The 18560-nt window shown below is 35.8% G+C and overlaps 1 protein-coding gene across 1 annotated transcript in view; it reads left to right on the top strand.

Moving 5' to 3' along the window:
* LOC113116488 (short transient receptor potential channel 7) overlaps window positions 1–9292 on the top strand; it is an 85271-nt gene extending 75979 nt beyond the window's left edge. The window contains exons 8-12 of the mRNA XM_026284677.1: window positions 2453–2648; window positions 5645–5866; window positions 6717–6797; window positions 6916–6991; window positions 7147–9292. Of these exons, the coding sequence (XP_026140462.1) occupies window positions 2453–2648; window positions 5645–5866; window positions 6717–6797; window positions 6916–6991; window positions 7147–7289 (718 nt within the window). The 3' untranslated portion in view covers window positions 7290–9292. The remainder of the gene's footprint in view (window positions 1–2452; window positions 2649–5644; window positions 5867–6716; window positions 6798–6915; window positions 6992–7146) is intronic.
* The last annotated feature ends 9268 nt before the right edge of the window (window positions 9293–18560 follow it).

Here is an 18560-nt window from a genome sequence, read left to right as displayed (position 1 = left end):
TTTCAAAAATGAAAGTTTTCTTAAAATATACTGGATGTGTTTGTTTCTTCCTTAGAGAAATGTAGCATTACATGACTTGCTTACCACTGGATCCTCTGCAGTGAATGGGTGCCGTCAGAATGAGATACATATATTTGTTTAGAACTGTTTTGGACTGTTTTTCATGACTTATTCCCTTGAGAAAGCAATATTATGGATAGAGTACTCATATTTTAGCAATGGTTTGAAGTTAAAACATCTTAGTGATAGATTCATTGCTTACAAACACAACTTTTAGCTTCATAAGACTTTAATTGATGGACTGGAGTTGTGTGGATTACTTGTGAATTATTATGATGTTTTTATCAGCTGGTTGGACTCTCATTCTGACGGCACCCATTCATCACAGAGGATCCATTGGTGAGCAATGCTTCATTTCTCCAAATCTGATTAAGAAACAAACTCATTTGCATCTTGGATGGCCTGAGGGTGAGTACCTTTTCAGCAAATGTTCATTCCAGGGCAAGTTATTCCATTAACGCTCTTCTCTAAGTACAGCTGACTTGTTTGTCTTGACAGATTGTCACTTAATATCACTGAGGTTTTATCAGATTTACTTTAGGGGTCAGTTTTAGCGCACACACATTTAATAGCTTTTTTTGTCAGCAAATATCTAAAGAGTGACAGGGGAACTAAAATGTTCCTCTCTCATCACACAAAAGAATATTTGTCATATTAAACAGACAAGCTGGTTTCATCACTTTGATTGGCGTTGTGAAGGCATCTAATCTCCTGTTAATATTTATTCATCTGAGCCGGTGTGTTTGAGTGAAGAGTGGGCCAGTCTTTCTTCAGAGAGACTAATGGATGGAAAACAGGAAAGATGAGTAGAAAAGAAGTGTCATTAAGAACAATCAAGAGAAGGAGATGTAATTTCTAAGGGTAAAGAGAGAGAGAGAGAGAGAGAGAGAGAGAGAGAGAAGGAGATAATAACAGAAGTGATAAGAACTTTTTAGGTGGATAATTTTCGAATAGTCTCTTTCTAATATGATTTACATGTTAATAAAACCAGTTGCTCATGGCTATAATATACCTATTGTCTGAAATCATAAATTACTAGGGATAGAGAGAAATTCTAAACCACGTCTAGATATTAATAACGAATGAGAGACTGAGAAAATATCAAGTGTGAAATAGAGAGACTTAAATTTGAAAAGGACAATTTTACAGAGAATGGTAGAAAAGTGAATGCAGTTATATTTAATATATTAATAAATAACAGATATAACTGTAGCCAAATTGTACTCAAAAGTGAAAGAGTATCTTTATTAATCAAAATCTGCTCATATTTCACTCTTAAATCAAAAATAAAGAAGTGTATATATTTGTTATGAGGAAAATAAATCCTATTTTTAAGACCTTTGTGTATGTATGCATGTATGTATTTATTTATTTTTAATATTATAAATGTGAAACAGTATCACCCCTAATTACACCCTAAAACTAATAATAATTAATATTGTACATTAAGAAAAATTAAACCTATTTTATTTTTTTATTTTATTTTTTTAATTGTGGCATTGTTCATTACAATTGACTGCATTTTACCCCAAATGTGAACATTGTTATATGACACATAATAATTTATAATTTTAATTGTAACATATTTATGCATCATGGTAGTATTTGTTGTGGTGATGTATTTATGATGAAAAAAAAATCATTAAAAATATTTAAAAATATATTATTATTGTTTACATTAAAAAAAAAAGTTTTCAAATGCATAACAGTGAGAATTTGGACAGGAAATGTGCTTAAAAATAACAGCAATGCAAACCTTAGTATTTTTGTTGGTGATTTATATTCCATCTCTGTCACAGACACAATCCTTTTAAATATTCAGAGCGACACGGAGGGAGTGAGACCTTGACTCTGTCCACTCGATGAGTTCAGCATTAAAACACAGAGATTTCAGCAACATCACAAAACAAATCCATTATTTAACAGAGCCTCTGTTCTCCAGCGTCACTCCTTCTGCTTCACTGAGTGATTCATCTTCTTCATTCAGCAGTCATTCAGCTCATGAATGCAGCTCTCTGTAAAAAACAGGCACAGCCGCAGATGGAACAAAAACATTTCGTGCACAAGAAAGCACAATCACAGAAGTGTTCAATTGAAGACTTGAAGTTCTTCTGCCTCGCGGATGTTTCTCCTGAGAAAAAGCCCCCAGAAATCTCACATGTTTCCTGTCTAGAAGAGATCGCAACAGGTCTCAAACTGCTCAGATTTACTAAGACACAAACGTCTGCAGACGAAAGTCTCTGTCACAAACTCCATCCACGTCACAAGCTTTCTCAGTGGTTTAATTTGTAAAATAATGGTTTAACCCGGTTTTGTTTAGTTTGTATAAAGACAAAGAAATAAATAGCAGTGAAAGAGCGATAATGTTCATCTGCTCTGTGTTTGTTGACAGGGTTGAGGAGAGCTTTAAGACTCTGTTCTGGTCCATATTCGGTCTGTCGGAGGTGATTTCTGTGGTTCTGAAGTATGATCATAAGTTCATCGAGAACATCGGCTATGTTTTGTACGGGGTTTATAACGTCACCATGGTGGTGGTTCTTCTCAACATGCTGATCGCAATGATCAACAGCTCCTACCAGGAAATAGAGGTAAGAATTTACTGCAAAAAATACCAATTTTCACTCTTAACAAAGTCTTGGTTTCACAAAAAAACATATCTTAAAGGAACACTCCACCGTTTTTTGAAATAGGGCTTATTCACATTATTTCCTACATTTAGATAGGTGGGCAAATGCATTTTTGTGTCAGTGCATGCATTGTTTTAGTTTGACTGGGTCGGCGTTAGCTTAGCTTAGCACAATGAATGGAATCCTTTGTTGCCAGCTAGCATGGCCTGAGTAAAAGTGATCAAAAAAATAAAAAAAAACCACCTAATTCCTTCTTGTGGCCTGCGTATTCACAACGAGTACAAATAGCGATCCAGATTAACACTAGGCGATTTCCTAGGCAGATATTGATTTGGGACTATATTATGGGGAAGCCCAGAAGAAAGCACTGCTTCTTAGGCGCAGAGATATCACGCAACACATGAAAACATCAACTCTATGTGAATACAGGTATAATATGGGTCGATCTATACATGCGTCATGATTAAAATAATCACTTACTCTGTGGACAGCTGTCCATTCGGCGTGGGGCGTTTTTTCCAGTTTACTTTGTCACACCGGAAAAAAAAATCGAGTACTGCAGAATGGATCAGCGCCGTGAAATCCTCTGTAGATGTGACACAACTTCGGGCACGCTCATCTTGATCTGACGTGTTGAGCCTGGTCATCAATGGCAAAAACATGTCCCACTCTCTACAGCACAGACATTCTATTTCCGTCGGCATAGATTGGCATATTCCCCCACATTCACACCACCAGTTCATGTTGGCTCTCATCCTCACGTCCTCAGGCTGTTGAGCGATCGCAACTAATACACGCTCATTTAAATTTCACTCGCGGCTGGCTTGACGGTGTTTTTCTGAAGTGCGGCTGGCTTGACCGCAGTCTCCTCCTGTCGTTCTATTTCCAAAGCACGCAGCTCGTCTTCTGTAAACTCTGGTTCAAATAGGTATGGTTCTGGTTCTTGACTGTCTGAGAAGTCACCCTCTTCGTCTCTCTCAAAATCAGCCATGTTCATCGCCATTCGTGTACTGTAAGGAAAATAGCCAGGCAGCTACTATTCACGCCGGTATGTTGACGGAAGTCGTGGGATTTCATGTGTTGCGTGATATCTCTGCGCCGAAGTAGCAGTGCTTCGCCTAAGCAGCAGTGCTTCTTCGCCTGTGCTTCCCCATAATATAGTCCCAAGTCAATATCTGCCTAGGAAATCGCCTAGTGTTAATCTGGATCGCTATTTGTACTCGTTGTGAATACGCAGGCCACAAGAAGTAATTAGGTGGGTTTTTTTTATTTTTTTGATCACTTTTACTCAGGCCATGCTAGCTGGCAACAAAGGATTCCATTCATTGTGCTAAGCTAAGCTAACGCCGACCCAGTCAAACTAAAACAATGCATGCACTGACACAAAAATGCATTTGCCCACCTATCTAAATGTAGGAAATAATGTGAATAAGCCCTATTTCAAAAAACGGTGGAGTGTTCCTTTAAGATTATAATCCATCACTGATGATTACATGACGAAAACCTCGATTAGATTCCACGTTTAAGGTAATGTCATCTGTCAGCATGCTTTCTCGCAACTCGGTGGTGCAAAATTCGCTTTAATGTGTAATTATGATATTCATAAACTCCCTGTCAAGCTATCTAACTTTCACCAACAAGTCCTTCTGGCGTGGAATCTCATCTACAAACATAACTTTTCTCCTCACCGATGTTATATATGGAACAATAGGTATATTTTGTTTAAGAATAAATCTTTGTTCTATAATAACTGGTTCAATAATGGAATATATCATATTAGACAGCTCTTTAATAACGAAGGTCTGCTTTTTAGGTGTGCAGAGTTTCTTTCAGAATATAATATACCGGTAACTCCCAAAGAATTTGCCACAGTAATGGATGCTATTCCTTCTGGGTTACTCATGCTTTTTAAAAACAATACTCTCTCTTTGGGTTCATTGTCTTATCCTGAGCTTGTAAATACACCGATTGGCAAAATGTGTTTCACTGAAAAAAAAGGAAGAAATTATAAAGTAAGAGTTTTATTCCTTGAAAACATTATTTCTGCCTCTCCCGCAATCTCATATTGGAATAGGCTTTTTGATAATTTAAACTGGAAAAATATATGGTCCATACAGCATAAATTTTTCCTGACAAATAAAGTAAAAGAAATATCTTTTAAATTAGTTCATAATATTTACCCAGTCAAAAATTTCCTTCAGAAAAAATTCAGATCTGATTTTGAAACTAATTGCTCTTTCTGTCAGAATGACACTGAAACTCTTCTTCACTTGTTTTGGTCGTGCAGTTACACTCAGAAACTTTGGAAAGATGTTAGTTGGTTTATCTCAAGAAATATCTTACAAAATTTTTGTATGAATCCCCAAATTGTTATATTTGGATTTTTTGAAACTGATTCTAATGCCTGCTTTATAATAAATCTAATTATTTTCCTGTGCAGATTTTATATTCATAAATGTAAATTCTCAAACTGTAAACCAATTCATTTGGTATTTTTGCATGAGATAAAACATTATTTAAATACAATCTCATCATCTCTTAACCCAAAAGCAATCAGAACTTGTAAAATATGCACGACTTATGGACTCTTTGCCTTGTTAAATGTTTAGATTTTCTTTCATGTGAGTAATGCCCTCTTTCTGTATCCTTCTTTGTTTTTGTTAATGTTATTTTTTTATTTTAAACACTTTTTTTGTATTATGTTGTTGTAATGTTCTCTGTCTCTATTTTTGTTATTTGAAAATTATTGTTTTGTTCTAACTGTTTTAATAAAAAAAAATAAAAAAAAAAGGTAATGTCATCTGATTACCTTTTGCTTAATTTTGACCTAACTCATTTATCAAATGCATCTGATTATACTTGTCTTGCAGCATGTTTACATAAAACATGTTCCGTTCTGTATCCTCAGTGGTGTTGAATCATGATTTGTGAGTTGATGGATCTCTCTGTGTCTGTAGGAAGACGCTGATGTGGAGTGGAAGTTTGCTCGCGCTAAACTCTGGTTGTCATATTTCGATGAGGGACGGACGTTGCCTGCGCCGTTTAACCTGGTGCCCACTCCAAAATCCTTCTACTATCTGATCATCCGGGTCAAGTCCTGCCTTATACGACTGTGTAAGGGCAAAGGTCACCGGCATGAAAACGAGCTGGAGATGGGAATGCTTAATTCACGCCTGAAGGTAAAACACTTAAAGTGTCTACTTAAACAACATTTGAGTTCCTCATGCACCGTATATGTCATTTTTCTATAAACTTTAATCCGTCACACAGCAGATCTGAATGTCTTGTCTGATTGCCCGATGTCTCAGTTCTCTCTCGTCTGCAGTTGTGTGTCTTCGAAACTGATTTGCAGCTGCAGACGGGCAGAAAGACTTTGATTAAGATCCTTATGGAAATGATCTTGACAGTGAGACTCAATCAAGCAAATGGCTCAAATCGGCTATTCGCAGTGTTTTGCCTCTGTGTGCTTCCGAATTGCAGCTTCAGAAAATTATATTGAGAACTAGTGCTAAAACTGAAGAGAATTTGGACTAAAACACATTTTAGAATGAAGAATAAATGATGCTTATTATAGAATTATTGCATAACTATAATTATACTAGAATAGATTATACTTATAAAATATGTAATGTAATATTACATATTATAAATAATATATCATTTATGTAAAGTAATATTATTAAATAGGTATATAATTTATGTGTGTGTAAATATATATATATAAAGTGCATATTATTTGTAATTTTTTTATACAGTGATTGGTTTCTGATAGATAGTTTTGGCATATTACATAACCAGGAGCTAATTCCCATTTTTACATCTTTAATTGATTTTAAAACATGTTTTTTAAGTGAAATGTAGTTACCCTCTATATTATTTGATTGATTAAATTTAGAATGTTACGGATACAAAACTGAAACATCTGGTTATTCAAAACTCACAAAACATGTCAAACAAAATCAGTTTCACATTCTGAAAACTCGAAGCAGTAATGCATGTTGAATATTGGTCTTTTTTTTTATTTTTTAGGCTGATCATCATAGAGCAAATCTTAGAAGCCGAGAGGAGAACACTTTCAAGAAACCCATCAAAAACCCCACAAGATATCAAGTGAGAGACTCAACAAACCAAATGAACCTGAAGAGAGTTCATTATGATCTCTGTATGCCGTCTGAATTGACAAACTATTTCTCCCTCATTTCTATCTGTCTGTCTGTCTGTCTAACAGAAGATAATGAAGCGCTTGATTAAACGCTATGTTTTGAAGGCTCAGGTCGACAAAGAGAACGATGAAGTTAATGAAGGTATAAACCCAGTAAATTTACTGCAGTCTCTGGTTTTATTTCACCCCAGACTGTCAGCTCAAATCATTTGTCTTGTTGATCACTCAAACTTTCTTTCCTAAAAGTAAAAATATGCTTATCTCCGGTATGAGTAACGAAAGCTCTGTGTGTTAAAGGTGAACTGAAGGAAATAAAACAGGACATCTCCAGTCTGCGCTACGAACTTCTGGAAGAAAAATCTCAGGCCACTGGAGAACTGGCTGACCTTATTCAACAACTCAGCGACAAGTTTGGCAAGAACGCTAAGAAACAACCTTGAGACAGACAGATGGAGAGAGTTATATGGTAGTTTAGGAGAAGAATATGGACACTTAAGACACTTAAAAATGTCTGAATGTCATTCAGTAGATATAAAATGCATGCAAAAGATGCACAAACACACTTTACAAGCAAAATATCTGACAGACGGATGTTTTTACGGTTTGAGAAATAAACTAGCAACTGCGAAAAAAGTCCAAATTACTAGATTCACGCAATTGTGAGATATAAACTATTATGAGAATAAAAGACTTTTTTGTAGAATTGTGACATATAAACTACCAGCTCTGAGAAATATACTCTCAATTGTGATATATAAACTATAATTGTGAAAAAAAGCAGAATTACAAGATTCCCACGAATGCAAGATATAAATGACCTATCCTGAGAAGAAATAACAAAATTGTGAGATATAAACTAGTAATTGTGAAAAAAAAGCAGAATTACAAGATTCCCACGAATGCAAGATATAAATGACCTATCCTGAGAAGAAATAACAAAATTGTGAGATATAAACTAGTAATTGTGAAAAAAAAGCAGAATTACAAGATTCCCACGAATGCAAGATATAAATGACCTATCCTGAGAAGAAATAACAAAATTGTGAGATATAAAATAGTAATTGTGAAAAAAAGCAGAATTACAAGATTCCCACAAATGCAAGATATAAATGACCTATCCTGAGAAGAAATAACAAAATTGTGAGATATAAACTAGCAATTCTGAGAAGAAATGTCGAATTGTAAGATATAAACTAGCAATTGCGAAAAAAAAGTCTGAATTGCAAGATTCCCGCAATTGCGAAATATGAGCTATGTATTCTGAGAATAAAAGACCAAATTGTCAGATTTAAGCTCTCAATTCTGAGAAGGAAAATCTTAATTGTGAGTTCTAAATTAGCATTTGCGAAAAAATGTCGACAAATTGCGATATATGAGCTATGTATTCTGAAAATAAAAGATCAATTTGTGAGATATAAACTAGAAACCACAAAAAAAAGTCTGAATTATGAAATTCCTGCATTGCAAGATATAAACAAAGCTATATATGAGAATAAAAGACCAAATTGTGAGATATTACTAGGCAATTGTGAAAAAAAGACTGAATTACGAGATTCCTGCGGTGGGAAGAAAAGTCTGAACTATGAGATATAAAGTCCTGTTCTCAAAATATTGATGTAACATCTCATGCTTATGTTTTGCAATTCTGACTTTTATTCTTAGAAAAAGGACTTTTATTCTTTTTTTTTTTATTTATTCTGTAGTGGAAACAAGCTTCTATAGAACTTTATTCATAAATCCGCTAAAAATCAACAGCTAAGAATAAAGAAAATGAACATTAGTGAAAAGAAAAGATTCTAGACACACTGATACAGAAACACACTTGATTTAATGAATCACATTCAGACATTTGTAATGATAGTTTATACGGGATGTTGTTGTTGCAGTGAAAAAAGAGTAGTGATGTTTTCTGATAACAAAACGGCTTTAGTTCCCCAGACTGATTCAGTTACATCATCAGTCCAATCAAAATGATTTATCTCAGAGCTGGTTTGTAAGTGAAGGAAAATAGCAAACAGGACTGTCTGTGATCAGTGAATGATGAACTGATGTGAATTCACTCAGATAATGAACATCTTCCAGAAGAGAGAGTGAGAGATGAGAAAAACTGAGAGGAGAGTCGAACAGAATAAACGAGGGTTAAAGGCTCAAAGCAGGTATGCAGTGCATTCTGGTATATTGCCCCCCTTAAGAGTCATTTCCTGTTCTGAGATTGTATCTCATGGGAGATAAACATACAGAGAAAAGGAAAACAGTAGATAAAAACACTGTGATGTTGACCAGTTATGATATCATTTAATTTAAAAATGTTTGAATCATTTAATGATGAGTCAGATGAGCAGTAACAGTGAGAAGGTGCGTAAACATCTTTTTTCCTCTTCACACCATGCAGGCCGTCTAATTAACACAAGAACACAGACACACACACATGGGTGAATCTTACAAAATATATATATATATATATATATATATATATATATTTCACCCGAAGATCAAAAGAGAGAAAAAATAAATATTTTGCATGAAATAATGAGCTTATTTTTACAAACAAGATTTGTGGCATTAGTTTCATGACATTAAAACACATTTTCCTTTAATTTATTACTGTAATGCACCTGGAGCATTTGAATTAAGTTTAATTTTCATTATGCACATTCATGTTTTAATTTAATATATTTTATATTTAAAAAATGAAATATATATATATATATATATATATATATATATATATATATATATATATATATATATATATATATTAGGGGTGTAACGATACGCGTATTCGTATTGAACCGTTCGGTACGACGCTTTCGGTTCGGTACGCGGTACGCATTATGTATACCGAACGGTTCGTTGGAGTAATTAATTATATTTGAAAAAAAAAAAAAAAAGAGAGAGAGAGAAATATAATGATATGCGTTCAACAAGGTAGCCCAATAACCCAAACAATGTAACAGGCAACGCCCCTGACACTCCCGAAGAAGAAAAAAACACCATCTTATATGTTTATGTTAGGCTACTCAGCAGGCGCTCGCTCACTCAGTACGCGCTGAAGGCTCGTTGCAAAATAGCCAATGCGTTTAACAGACTAGAAATGAGAAGATCCCCCAATAACCAACAGGTCTGGTGTTTGGGTGCACTTTGGATTCCCTTTAAGCTATAATGGTGATGGCAAGAGAGTGGTGGATAAAAAAACAACGGTATGTCGCATCTGCAACATGACAGGGTACACCAGCGAAAAAAAAAAAAAAAAAAACACCAGCGGGAATATCTGGGATATATGCGTCAGTATCTGGGAAAAGACGAAAAAAAGGAGAAACATGCATGCAGCAAACTATCCCTGCAGCATTTAGAAACTATAGCTTACAGGGAATCCAACCCAAACACCAGACCTGTTGGTTATTTTAGGATCTTATATTTCTGGTCTGTTAAATGCATTCGACATTTTGCAACGAGCCTTCAGCGCGTGCTGAGTGAGCGAGCGCCTTAGGGGCCGTTCACATATCGTGCCTAAAAACGCATGGAAAACGCTAAGCGCGTCTTTCTCCTCCTTTCCAAAGCGCTCGGGCAGAAGCGCTCATGAGGCGTCTGTCTTTGCTAAGCAACAATGACGTGCTCTCTCCATGAGACGCGGAAATTTCAGCGAAGGATAAATGGATTTGCAGCTCTAAAAATCGCTTGCAGTAGCTCTGCTACTAAATTTATTTCAAAATTGCAATCCATATACAACTATGATCAGCTGTTCCTTCATCTTGGCTGAGCTCTCAACGTTGTTACGGGAAAGGATGAAGCTGATTGGTTAGTTCTTGTCACATGACCCGCGGTGCGCTTGCGGCATTCTGAAAAGTTGAGATGTTTTTACATTTTGCTGTATCTAAAACGTATCGAACCGAACCGAACCGAACCGAACCGAACCGAACCGTGACATCAGTGTATCGTATCGAACCGAACCGTGAATTTTGTGAACCGTTACACCCCTAATATATATATATATATATATTAATTTGATATGTTTTACATTTCAATGTGAAACATATTATAACTTTTTTTTTTTTTTTTTTTTTTGGTGTTTTAATCAATCAATATATTTTTTAATTGTAATTTTAATGTGCAAATATGATTTCTTTTTTTTTCTTTTTTATGTTCTTGTCAGGTTTTGTGAGATTAACCTAAACACACACATACACACACTACAATATCCGTGGGCTTTTATTGAAGACTTTCTAGCCTGTAAAAAAAATCATTTGCTCAAACAGACTAAAGAGCTTTTTTTTCTTTCTTTTTTTTTTTTCTTTTTTTTCTATAGAAACTGAGTGTGAGAGACAACGAGAGTGTTTACATGATGTACACTTTTGATAGTTTTACAGTAAGACTTTAGATTTATCTGAATGTATGTTTTGTTTCACTAATACGAAATTAATTAAATACACCCATATTCAGAATGTGATTTTTCACTTGTACAAGGAGAAACGTGACTGAGCAAAATAACTGTGCTATTTATAACTCAAATTAAAAGTTTTAAGTGTTCTTAGTTTCACTGGGTACACACACACAGACACACACACACACACACACACACACACACACACACACACACACACACACACACACACACACACACACACACACACACACACATATATATATATATATATATATATATATATATATATATATATATATAGTACAGACCAAAAGTTTGGACACACCTTCTCATTCAAAGAGTTTTCTTTATTTTCCTGACTATGAAAATTGTAGAGTCACACTGAAGGCATCAAGGACTATTTGACCAAGAAGGAGAGTGATGGGGTGCTGCACCAGATGACCTGGCCTCCACAGTCACCAGACCTGAACCCAGTCCAGATGGTTTAGGGGTGAGCTGGACCGCAGACAGAAGGGAAAAGGGCCAACAAGTGCTAAGCATCTCTCGGGGAACTCCTTCAAGACTGTTGGAAGACCATTTCAGGTGACTACCTCTTGAAGCTCATCAAGAGAATGCCAAGAGTGTGCAAAGCAGTAATCAAAGCAAAAGGTGGCTACTTTGAAGAACCTACAATATGCCATATTTTCAGTTGTTTCACACTTTTTTGTTATGTATATAATTCCACATGTGTTAATTCATAGTTTTGATGCCTTCAGTGTGAATCTACAATTTTCATAGTCATGAAAATAAAGAAAACTCTTTGAATGAGAAGGTGTGTCCAAACTCTTGGTCTGTACTGTATATATATATTAACATTAAATTCTCTTCATGAACTATTGTCATCATCAGTTCTCTACATATAGGAAACAAATGTTAGAAAGCAATACAATACATTTTCCCTGGTGCTCATAACTTCAGCATAGATAGATAGATAGACAGATAATATATATATATATATATATATATATATATATATATATATATATATATATATATATATATATATATATATATATATATATATATATGCCTATATATATATATATATATATATGGGCCTATATATATATATATATATAATTGTATTTCTTAAACATAGAGATCTAGAACATTAGTATTGCTGAACTGATATTTTACTATATACTAATTTATGACTTATATATAAATAATTAGTGAAAATGTGGTTAAAACAACAAATCATGTCAGTCTTAAAATGTGTGAAAATATATTATTATTTTATCTTTTTTGTTATTCACTCGAGCATCCAGACTTCCAGAGTATTCTTCTCCTGTAGAAGGAAAATAAAAACGATGTCGGCCTATAATGTGCTATTTATAGACAAATATATAGAGATATTTTAAATGGGCTCTGTTCAGAAATGACCTAAACTGAACTGAACTGAATTCTCTCTGTGAATATTATCAGCACGCCGTGGAACACAAGACGAATGTCAGCAAAATTGAAACATGAAATTTCCCCTGATGCTCATCATATTCAGAGCTCGCAGCTGTAAACGGTACATCAGAATCTGCAGACACGCTGATAAGAAACTTGATTACGCAAACAAGCACTAAACAGAAAGAAATGTAGTTTTCCACAAGAGGATATGACATAAAACATGAAAATTACACAGATGAGCTTCAGGGGGTGGTGGTTATTACTCCGTCCCATTTAGCCATGATCTGGCAACTTCCATTATAACCAGTAGGATGAGATTGTGCTCGTCTCCACGGTAACATCCACACTGCGTTCGTGTCACTGCTCAACATATAACGGGCCATTCTGGAATATGTGCATTGCGTTGAAGATGGTGTTTTCAAGAAGCCATCACTTGACACCTGCAACAGCTATTTTATCACGCTGGCAGATCGCCTGTGCCTGAAGATATTTACACTGCGGCTGCCGGCTGTATGAATGACAGAATAACAAGCAAAGAGTCTCAGGGGTGACGGTAACCATGGCATCTACAGCCCAAGCTCGAGCTGACGGTGACTGGGACCAGGAAATCAAGCCGTCGTTTTGTTCATCTGACATGATGTGGCGCACGCTCAAAGTCACAGGATGTGTTCGGTGTGTCCGATTGGGTCTGTGATTCACATCGTGATATGACTGTCTGTTTTCTGGGTGGATAAACTAAATACACAGGATGTTTCACAGCATTCCCTCTGACTGATCCATCTCTATGGCATTCCAAGCATTAGTTGGGTGAATGAATGGTAATACGGTGGATTTAATTGATTTTACATTGATTCCTCATGTCTTCTGTTCTTTTTAGTTTATACAACTCAAACTGCATAGCTACAGTCAACATAAAACACTCACTGAACACTCCAAAATCGAATACCTCCCTACTATATAGTACGTGAAAAACAGTTCACCAAAAGAGTAATATGTCCGAATTCATAGTATTAAAAAAAAACTATATGCAAAAAGTCCCTAGATGACCTTCTACTTTTGCCTGGGTGCATTCACGCCATGTCCTAATTACTGTAATTTTGAAATGACAACATGGGACTTTCTACATGGAGCTGTTCACACACTTGGACTCGGAGCTATCGCACATAGCATCCAATGATTCTACGGTGGTAACATTTGCTGTAGTTCACAAGTTATAATTACAAGTTCTATGACGACGTGAAAGCTTTTTAAAAGTTGGTATCAAGTAATCACTGTAATTGTATCCACCTTATTTTTTCCATTAGAGCGGGCACAGCTTTTTGTAAATGTATTTCGCCTGGCTTCGAGTCATTTGCATCTGTCTTGGTATTTTATTTTAATGTATTATCTTAATTATGAACACACTGGATTGTAGTGCAAACAATTTTACTGTTTACTGCACTTACTGCATTTACTTATTTCCCTACAGCAGAATGAACCAGGAGTCTTGCTCATGACTCACTTCCCTGTTGAAAAATAAGGTCAAGTCAAGTCACCTTTTATTTATATAACGCTTTTAACAATAAAGATTGTTATTACAGACCAGTGTTAATTTTGATTTACTCTTAGTCTTTATCATGAGATGAAAATGCTTAATAGTCTTAGTCACATTTTAGTCTTGTATAGTTTTAGTCTAGATTTAGTCGACGAAAAGTCATTGCATTTTTGTCAACTTTTAGTCATTACTTTTAGTCAAAGTTTTTGGGTGAACTATCCCTTCAATAGTAGTGTAAAAGGAGAAACTTATAAAAAATTATAGTTGTTCATGTATAAAAAAAAGAAAAAGAAGCAGAACAAGATAATAAGATAAATACGAAAGAGATACAACTCTTTTTTTTTTCAGATACATTAGGTTTACTTAAAATATTTATTTAAGTGCTCCTCCGTCATACATTATAGTCATAATTTTTTCTGTTTAGGAAATCACCACTGTTTATTTTGTGTCACCATACTCATCTAACTACTCATGTAACCATCTTTAACTAGGGAAACCATGGAAATGTTTGGTGGCTTCTAAATTCAACCCTATTTGGATCCTAAGGAATGGATGGTGCTAAGCTAAACGCTAGCATGGTGCCGCTACACGCACGTATCAACGGGAGGTACGTATCAACTCTTCGAAGTTGAGAGGAAGAAGAACATAGTGGAATATGGAAAAAAGGTGGCGTTTTCGTTTAATCAAGCTCCAATTCAGTGGGTAGAGGTACAATTTGTAAGATATTTGTAGTAAAATATCCAAAAACCACTAGGCTAGTGTTGTCCAGCTGATAACTTACAATATCTCTAATGTTTTCAACTACTTGTAAATCATGAGAAAATTCCCATTCTAAACAGTGACATGGGGCAGTGCAGTCGCCTGTCAATGACGTTAGTTACCCTTTGTTTACTGACGTAGAAACCATACGACAGCAGTGTCGTGGACAAATGCGAAGTAGTGTCTAGCGTCCAGCAAACCACTAGCTTGCTTCAAGCAGTCCCTTATTTACTTCTTCTTGCATGTTTTATGGTGGATCGTGTTACTTATTTATGGAACATAATTACTGTTTACCGTCTGCCACTGGTTCTGTCGACAAGGAAAGCTCCCGTAAACATAAGTGTACAGGCCAACCAAACGAACCAAGAAGAGTTTGGGACAAGAGGAGAGAAAGAGGGAGGATCAATATCAGTGTTGCATTTTCTAGATGGAGAGAGCTTTGCGACGAACTTCAACTAGAAAGAGATGCCGATCTAGCTTGGGTTTTACTCGACAGGTGAGTTACTTGATTCGTATCTTTACAGAAAACGTATGCTATTATAATGACCAACAAGCACTTTAAGCACTTGTCCTTCCTCAGGGAAATCTGTGACATCATCGTCATCTGTTGTCATTGCTGCATTCTCACACCATGTGTGCTGTCAAACCTTGATGACAGTTACTAGCTTGACCAAACATCTGCTGATACGGGACACACACACACACACACATAAAGATGCCCTCTGAATTCAACAATGATTCGTTCCATTCAATTAAACATTCAGATATTGCCTGGCAACTGTCCATAGACTGCCAAAAGGCTCATGAAAACATTTCCAAAGATATTCTTATAAAAGGGTCTCGGGGGTGCACCTGAGGGTATGGTTTTATTTATTTAAGTTCAAGAGGATGAGGAGTATTGAGTGTTTTTCTTTCATTCAAGATATTTTTTAAAAGGAGTCTGACTCATACTTCTACAACACACTACTAGTATGCTATTCACTGGTGATGGGGAAACATAATTGTGCATGTGGACAGTAAATAGAGTTGGTTTTGATTTGTTTTTGTGTATGCTCAAACACTTGTGCATTTATTGCTATTTATAAATTATTAAACAGTCAAAATCCTATAGTATAGTGCTGGGAGACAGTAGATCAAAAACATGCACTTGTGCATTTAGAATGTTAAAAGGTTTGTTTAGCATATGCAGTATATTTTATTATAGTTTAATTTAGTTGTATTGGTTGTTTGCTGTAACTCTTAACATCTGTCTATCTGAAAACCATACCATAAAAGCTGGAAACAGATGGAAGCGATGGGGTCAGACGTCTTATAAAAGGCCAGTATTTGTTGAGCATGTCTGCAGTGTGAAGAACTGCTCTTAAACATTGCGTATTGTGGATGTTTGACAGAAAAGGTTCAGTATCACTGTCCTCTCGTAAATACGCTTTCTGTTCATTGTCACTTTCATTCCAGTCTTCATTCACGCAAAGACAATGTGGACAAAGTCTCTGGGAAGTGCTTAAAGCAACTAATTTAAAACCTGCATGTCATCGTTTTCTCACGCTCAGTCAGATTTGATTTGATTTCTGGCTTTAAATCTTTCAATTCATTCAGATGTTTTTCTATGTATAGTTGATTTCCTTGCTCAGGTGTGCCTGTTTTTATTTATTAATGGGCTTCTGCAAATGACTCCTGTGTTTTTTTAAGACATAAAATCTAATTCGTGCTTCTTTATCTCTGGAGAGTCGTCTCGACACCCAGGGAATTTCAATGTGAAATATGCCTTTAATTTCCATTCAGCGCTCCCTGTGAGTGGCAGGGTGATTCATCCTTCTGAATCTGCTTGGTTTCTTGTCTGAGCTGCTCGTGGGCAGACATGGCTCAACCCAGCGGGATCGTGGAAGATAAGGAAACCCTTTAGATAGCCTTTTGTCTGTAAATTTGCTCACTACAGTCTGCGGTCATAAACTCTTCTTCTTCAGAGGCAGAACTTCTTCATTAAAGTTAATTATTAAATTAACAACACTTCTCAGGTGAATATTTCTGGATTTCCAGCACATATTTATGAGAACTGAAATGGGTCATTTGCTAAAAGGGAACGTTCCAACAAATTACAATTATTTCCAAAGATGGTGTATCAAAATCAATTGGAATTGGCTTTCATATGATCTGCCATTTTTTTGGTTCTGGATGTGAATGTGATCGGAAAAGTCCCCCAACACAAGTGGGATAACATAAAAGTGGCAATGCATAAGTGCCTGGAAACTCATTTATATTTTTATAATAAAAACCATTGAACAGTCAGTCAATAATTGTTCTCAATTTCTTTTATTATCCAAAAAGACTGTGTGTGTCTTTGTTCCATTTTCATTTTTTTCCAAAAAAGAATCTGTTTAGAAATTAACAAACCTCTGACTTAATCATCAATATTATGCAAATAGTATATTCAATAGTCATATTCTCATCTGATTATAGACAAAATCATTTAAAATATGAAGCTGTTCTTGGACATTGCAAACGAAAAAAAAAAATACAAGACTACCAGAGATGGTCCTCAATGATGAACACAAGGTCCAGGGGGCAAGGTTGGATTCAGATCCAACTCCTCCCACCAAAACTCCACCCCTTAACCTACCGGTCTCCACCCCTGATCCCTAAACCCACCTAACTCCACCCCTGATCCCTAAACCCACCTAACTCCACCCCTAAACCTACCGGTCTCCCCTCTGATCCCTAAAACCACTCAACTCCACCCCTAAACCTACCCGTCTCCACACCTGATCCCTAAACCCACCCAACTCCACCCCTACAACTACCGATCTCCAACCCCGATTCCTTAACCAACCCAGCTCCACCCCTGATCCCTAAACCCACCCAACTCCACCCCTACAACTACCGATCTCCAACCCCGATTCCTTAACCAACCCAGCTCCACCCCCATGTAAAGTGCTTTGAGTGCCTAGAAAAGCGTTATATAAATGGAAGGAATTATTATTATTATTATTATTATTATTATTATTATTATTATTATTATTATTATTATTATTATTATTATTATTATTATTATTATTATTATTATTATTATTATTATTATTATTATTGGGAAGTTGTGGCCTAGTGGTTAGAGAGTTGGACTCCCAATCAAAAGGTTGTGAGTTCGAGTCCCGTGCCGGCAGGAATTGTGAGTGGGGTGTGCATGTACAGTTTTCTCTCCACCTTCAATACTGCGACTTAGTTGCCCTTGTGCAAGGCATTGAACCCCCAACTGCTCCCTGGGTGCTGCAGCATAAATGGCTGTTCACTGCTCTGTGTGTGTGCATTTCAAATGGGTTAAATGCAGAGCACAAATTCTGAGTATGGGTCACCATACTTGGCTGAATGTCACGTCACTTTCACTTATTTTTATTATTTGATTTATATTTTTGTTGAGGGATTTAACCCATTCGGACCCTACGTCATTATAATGGACATCACATGTCAGTCCTTTTTTTTTTTTTTTTTTTTTACTTCTGGAGCATTTCACCTAGTTTTAAGCCTGCAGTCCATGAGATTGGACGTTTGTCTTCCAATCAAATGGCAGTAAAACTCTGCATATGGTAATTAAAAAAAAACTAC

Source organism: Carassius auratus, chromosome 16, assembly GCF_003368295.1.
Source record: "Carassius auratus strain Wakin chromosome 16, ASM336829v1, whole genome shotgun sequence".
Taxonomy (NCBI): Eukaryota; Metazoa; Chordata; class Actinopteri; order Cypriniformes; family Cyprinidae; genus Carassius; species Carassius auratus.
This window is presented reverse-complemented; position numbering and strand designations above follow the sequence as displayed.